This window comes from Prionailurus viverrinus, chromosome C1 (genome assembly GCF_022837055.1).
Source record: "Prionailurus viverrinus isolate Anna chromosome C1, UM_Priviv_1.0, whole genome shotgun sequence".
NCBI classification, from domain to species: domain Eukaryota; kingdom Metazoa; phylum Chordata; class Mammalia; order Carnivora; family Felidae; genus Prionailurus; species Prionailurus viverrinus.
Genome location: NC_062568.1, coordinates 149340914 through 149346913, shown reverse-complemented (window position 1 = coordinate 149346913; position 6000 = coordinate 149340914). Strand labels below are relative to the sequence as shown.

General features: G+C 35.3%; 1 protein-coding gene across 2 annotated transcripts in view; it reads right to left on the bottom strand.

Annotated features, from left to right (window-relative positions):
* Positions 1-328: 328 nt before the first annotated feature.
* USP33 (ubiquitin specific peptidase 33) overlaps positions 329-6000 on the bottom strand; it is a 65769-nt gene continuing 60097 nt past the window's right edge. For both annotated transcript variants that reach the window (XM_047871628.1, XM_047871629.1), the window contains exons 22-24: positions 3682-3784; positions 1893-1961; positions 329-1521 (exon numbers count right to left, since the gene is read on the bottom strand). In XM_047871628.1, the coding sequence (XP_047727584.1) occupies positions 1364-1521; positions 1893-1961; positions 3682-3784 (330 nt within the window). In that variant the 3' untranslated portion in view covers positions 329-1363. The remainder of the gene's footprint in view (positions 1522-1892; positions 1962-3681; positions 3785-6000) is intronic.

Below are 6000 nucleotides of genomic sequence, written 5' to 3'. Positions count from 1 at the left end.
CCTTTTTTGACTATCTCTTAAATACCAAAATTACAATAAGCTCTGGTGATTCAGAGTTGGATACAACATCATTAAATCTGTGAAGAGGATCATAATGTAACTACGAGGAAGAAGAAATCTGAAAGCTAGATACATCTTTTTAAAAATTCAAATACATCTTAATGCTGATTAATTAAGCTCGCTGTTTCATTAAACATCAAAACTTTAAGTACTATACCAAATGACTTATTTTGCCTACCTGTGATTAAGAAATAACAGGAAGACATTAATATTAGCAAACTTTATACCTTTCACACTTAATATTCATCAAGTCAATTCAACACCCAAGTTACACATTTTAAAATCATTTTTATTGAACTAATTTTAACAACACTGTTTTAGCTGGTGGCAATTGCCCCACACCAAAACAAACCATCATGAATGCTATTCAACATCCTCAAAGTAATCCAGTTTGTTTTTGTACTTGGAATATAGTTAAAGTTTTGACATCACATAATCAAGCAAATAGCAGTGCATACTATATTATCCAAAAAGACTTTATGCATTTCATTAAAAAAATCATTTTGCAAGTGTCTTTAGCTTTATCAACAATCTCATCAACACATTCCATACTTCATGCTCTCAAAATAAAAAGTGCCCTAAAACTAACTCTAAGTTTTTTACTAATATTAATGAATACTATCCAGGGTTACAGGAATTGAAGTTTAACCTTTTACAGTATAAGAGGCAATAAGTTACTGATAACTGCTGACACAAATTCCACTCAAACTAAATACATCCTTGATACATTCAAAAAGACATTTTGTAAATATTAATATGCTAGTTTATATGCTGCAGTGCAAAAGAAGTGACACCTTAACGTTTCCTGAGCTTTAGGAAATTACCATTTTTCTGACTACAACTTTCAATTTAAAATAGGCTCTTTATTATATGAAGCCATGTCAAAACTATACAATTAAATTAGGTTTCTGGAGAACTGAAATGATTGGTCAGAGTTATGGTATTTTAAGGTAATGAAAAAGTTTCCAAAGCAAAAGTATTTACAAAACTACAAAGGATACTATGGATTTGCATGTAGTATAAAGGTCAAAGATAACCTACTGATTACCAAATGATCACAATTATCCCTTCTCTTTCAAAAATATCACACTGAAAGACTTTACGGTAGGTTATCTAGCATTAAATATACCAACCTGTAGTATATCATACATTTAACACATTCTTCCATAATGCCCAGTAAGAAGGAATAAGAGATAAAATATTAAAAATCAAGAAAATAAACATGTTTTTAGGAATGTTTTTGCATGTGTATGCGAGAGGAAATGAAAATGATTTCTCATTAGAACTTTCTATATCCTCAAAATTACAAGGACCGAGTTTCTACTTCAATTTTTTCTTCTGCTTGCAGACTATCAGGGTCAACATGAACAACTGGAGGTCGTAGGATAACTTCGGGCCCTCCACCATATATAGACTGTAGAAAATTCCATGTTTCTTCTGAAATCTGACCAGAATCTGCTCCTAAAATTAAGTGCAAACAGAATAATATTTACAATCCTACATATTCATATTGCAAAAACATTCATAATGTACCCTGCCCCCAGCATAAATACTCCAGGGTAACTGAGAACTTGTGGAACATGAATTTTCAGATTACCAGCCCATATTGTTATAAGCTGCAACATATGGTCTGTCTTAAGTACTCTTTCCTAGCTCATACAAAAGCCTTAAAACCTTTGCTCAAATAACAAACACTGGCAACTTTTAGGCAAGTATTTGTCCTGCTTCATGTATGAATTATATCATTGAGCTGCGTAAAAAATGTGGCACAGATGGCTAGTAATGATATATTCTTAACAGTGACAGATAGTTTAAATATTAGTCAAACTTACCTTGCCTGAGCATTACATTGCCACATTTAGTGACTGCAATTTTAGTGTTATCAATAGGACCTGGAGGATCTAAGTCAAAAGGAAAAACAAGTGATCAAAATGCATACTTTTCAAAGGAATGGACCAAAGAATTACATATTTCTGTGCTTGAAATAGTTGAGGAATGCAACTATATAATCACACTGATTATTATAGTGAATTCTGAACTGTCTTCTGAGCTTCTTTTTGGGTCTTTTTGGTTCCCCCAAAACAAAACCAAGAAAGAAAGGGGGAGAGAGACTCTCTCACTACCATCCAAAATCTCAATCTTAACTATCCATTTGAGGATCACAGGTTAAAATGCACTTTTAAAAAATAAATAAATAAAGTAAAATAAAATTCACTTTTAATACTATAAAAGAACAATTCTTTTGTAATTTAAAAAGAAATCATGTAGGGGTGCCTGGGTGGCTCAGCTGGGTAAGCATCCAACTTGGGCTCAGGTCATGATCTCGAGGTTCGTGAGTTCGAGTCCTGGATTGGGCTCTGTGCTGACAGCTCAGAGCCTGGAACTTGCTTTGGATTCTGCGTCTCCCTGTCTCTCTGCCCCTCCCCTGCTCACACTCTTTCTCTCAAAAATAAACATTAAAAAAATTATTTTTTAAAAAGAAATCATGTAATTCTCGATTTATTTCAGACTGTCATTATTTAAACTAAAAACATTACAAACGCATTATAAAATGAAATGTTAAAATACATCCTTTTTTAATTTAAGGGGGAAAAACACCCATTTTCCCCTTGAATACAAAATATAAAAGGACAGTGCGTGTTCATTACTAAAATCTGAAGGAAAAAAAAAGGCACAAGGAAGAAAAAATATTGTAATCCCATTACAGAGAGATAAGCAGGTTTAATATCTGTGGGGTTTTTTGCCTTTGCATATGTTTGCCATTTTTTTAAATATAAAAGTTTCAGAGGATGTATACAGTATTGCAACCTTTTTCATATATCAAGAACATCTTTTTACACATACTGTCACAAAAATTATTTTTAAATTTTTTATAATGTTTATTTATTTTGAGAGAAAGTGCATGCAAGTGGGGGAGGGGCAGAAAAAGAGGGAGAGAGAAGTCCCAAGCAGGCTCTGCACCCTCAGCACACAGCCCAGTGTGGGGTTCAATTCCACAAACCATGAGATCATGACCTGAGCTGAAATCAAGAGTGAGACATTTAACCAACTGAGCTGACCAGGCGCCCCACAAATTTGTTTTTAAAGTCCACAAAGTAGTAATGGTTAAACCATTATGTAACCAATGTTGGGAAGATTTTTTTTAACTTTTCGATATTAAGATTGTAGACTAATTTTGTTTGGTTCCTCTATTCCTGCTATGAATATGCTATAATTCATAGGTTTAAAGCATTTATATAACCAGAATATACACTAGACTGTTAGATCTTTTTCTCTTTTTCTCACTGGTATATAATCCCAAGTGCATACAGATACTCAAAAAGTATTTGTTAATTTTAAAAAAAAATCAACAAAGAATTTTTTTATTATTTTTTATTATTTTTTTAAACGTTTATTTATTTTTGAGACAGAGAGACAGAGCATGAACAGGGGAGGGGCAGAGAGAGAGCGAGACACAGAATCTGAAACAGGCTCCAGGCTCTGAGCTGTCAGCACAGAGTCCGACACAGGGCTCGAACTCATGGACCGTGAGATCATGACCTGAGCCGAAGTCGGACGCTTAACCGACCAAGCCACCCAGGCGCCCCAACAAAGAATTTCATTTTTCAGTTAACCACTTACCTCCATCTTTACCCTTCACAAAACTTTCCCATTCTCTAAACCACTGCATACTGATGCAATAAAAAGTAGCTGGAGAGTCCTCCTCTTGGAATGCTCTGTTTAGCTATAGGAAGAAAAAAAATCAGTCACCTAATATCTAAAACTTGTTTTATAGCAGAATACAACCATTCTACTTTAGCATCTGAGAAGGCCAGTTCCTCGTAAAGAATGTGATGTACATTGATGCTAAGTTATCTTAGTACCACAGTAACACTATAAATAAACAAGTCTAGGTTATGTCTCAAAATTTACAAGTATACACAAAAGGAGAATCAAAGACAATAACTGAAAATGGTCAAGGTAAGTCTTCAAAACAACAAATACTCTACATATTTATTAAAAATCAAATGTGTAAATCTTATTTAAGATTTACTTCTACCCTTTACTTCTGTTCACTTAAGATATCAGTGGACATGTTGCTATTACAAACACAATGCTGCAATGAATTACAAGCACAGTGCTGCAAAGAATAATCTTGTACATGTCATTTCACCAACAATATACATATATGTATAGGACAAATTCCCAAAAGTGGTGGGACAAAAGTCCCTAAAGTTGTTCCATTCCCTCTTCTAAGGCCTAAGGAAATGAGTATGTGACTCATCTAGGCAAAACTCTACTAGAAATGGAAATCTTCGGGGCGCCTGGGTGGCACAGTCAGTTAAGCGTCCGACTTCAGCCAGGTCACAATCTCGCGGTCCAGGAGTTCGAGCCCCGCGTCAGGCTCTGGGCTGATGGCTTGGAGCCTGGAGCCTGTTTCCAATTCTGTGTCTCCCTCTCTCTCTGCCCCTCCCCCGTTCATGCTCTGTCTCTCTCTGTCCCAAAAAAATAAATAAACGTTGAAAAAAAAATTTTTCTTTTAAATAAAAAAAAAAAAGAAATGGAAATCTTCAGGAGCGATCTAATGGTGAGAATGAAGTCACTCCAATGTCAATTTTGTTAGCTACATACTCAGAACTAGCCTGGATCCTAAAATTCTGGAGAAGTTGGTTATTCAGTTTTACCTTTTGATAAATTTCTTTTTTGCTTAAGTTAGCTAATGTGGGCTACTACTGCTTTCAACTAAAGAAGCTGAAATGATAGAAAAACTAGTATGAAAAGAAAGGTGGAGGCAAAGAGCTTGGGAAAGATGAAGGGTATCTGAAATTTATCTACCTGTATTCGTGTGAAAAGACAGGAGACTCTTAAAAATATTTCATTATGGGTAACTAAATGCCCATGGTACATACTATTTGAGGACAAAGACAGCCAAATTCAGATAATGTCTCTCCTAGAATCAAATCTAGTAAAACCCTGCCATTATCCCCAAAGATCCTTATAATAGCACAGAAGTACCTCCATGATCTGGCTCCATGATTTGACTTCATCTTCTAATACTTTCTTCATCATGTATTCACTTGTAGTCACATAGACCTCTTTGTTATTCCCAGAACCAAATATTTACATTCCTGCTTCTTAAAGCTTTTACATGGCCATCACTCCTTTTCACGCTTATCTGAAAACCTTCCGCACCTCCTGCAAGTCTTTGCTTACATGTCACCTTCTCAATAAAGGCCTATCTTGATCACCCTTTTTGAAATTGCACCTGACACCTCCCATCATCACTGTACTATGTTCTAGTACACTGTTCTATTATTTTCCTTTTCCACAGAACTCATTACCTTTCAATACATCATGTATTATTTATTTATTAAAGTTATTTGAGGGCAAGGATCTTTCTGGGATATAAGATAGTTGCTTCCACAGAACAATGAAAGGCAATGAAAAACACTGTGGCTGTCTGATGGTTAACGAAGAAATCAAAGTATGTCTGTCTCAAGGTAGAGAATTAAAGTTGGGACTTTCTATGATGCACAATTTATCCCTAGAGAATGGAGATTTCTGAAATGTAATGTCAGATTGATTATACCAATTAAATACACTTAGCACATAGCTTTATCAGGTTTGAATACTTTCAGGACTTCATTTTTGGCATTAGGATATTTCTTATGTGTCTAGGTGGGGTTTTTAAACTATTTAGTTAACTACAACCACCTCATTAATTTAAAGATACATGTTGGGGCGCCTGAGTGGCTCAGTCAGTTTGAGCATCCGACTCTTGATTTTAGCTCAGGTCATGATCTCATGGTTTGTGAGTTCAAGCCCCTCATCAGGCTCCATGCTGACAGTGTGGAGCCTGCTTGGGATTCTCTCTCTCTCTCTCTCTCTCTCTCTCTCTCTCTCTCTCTCTCCCCCTCCCCAACTCATCCTCATGCTCACTCTCAAAAAAAAAAAACAAAA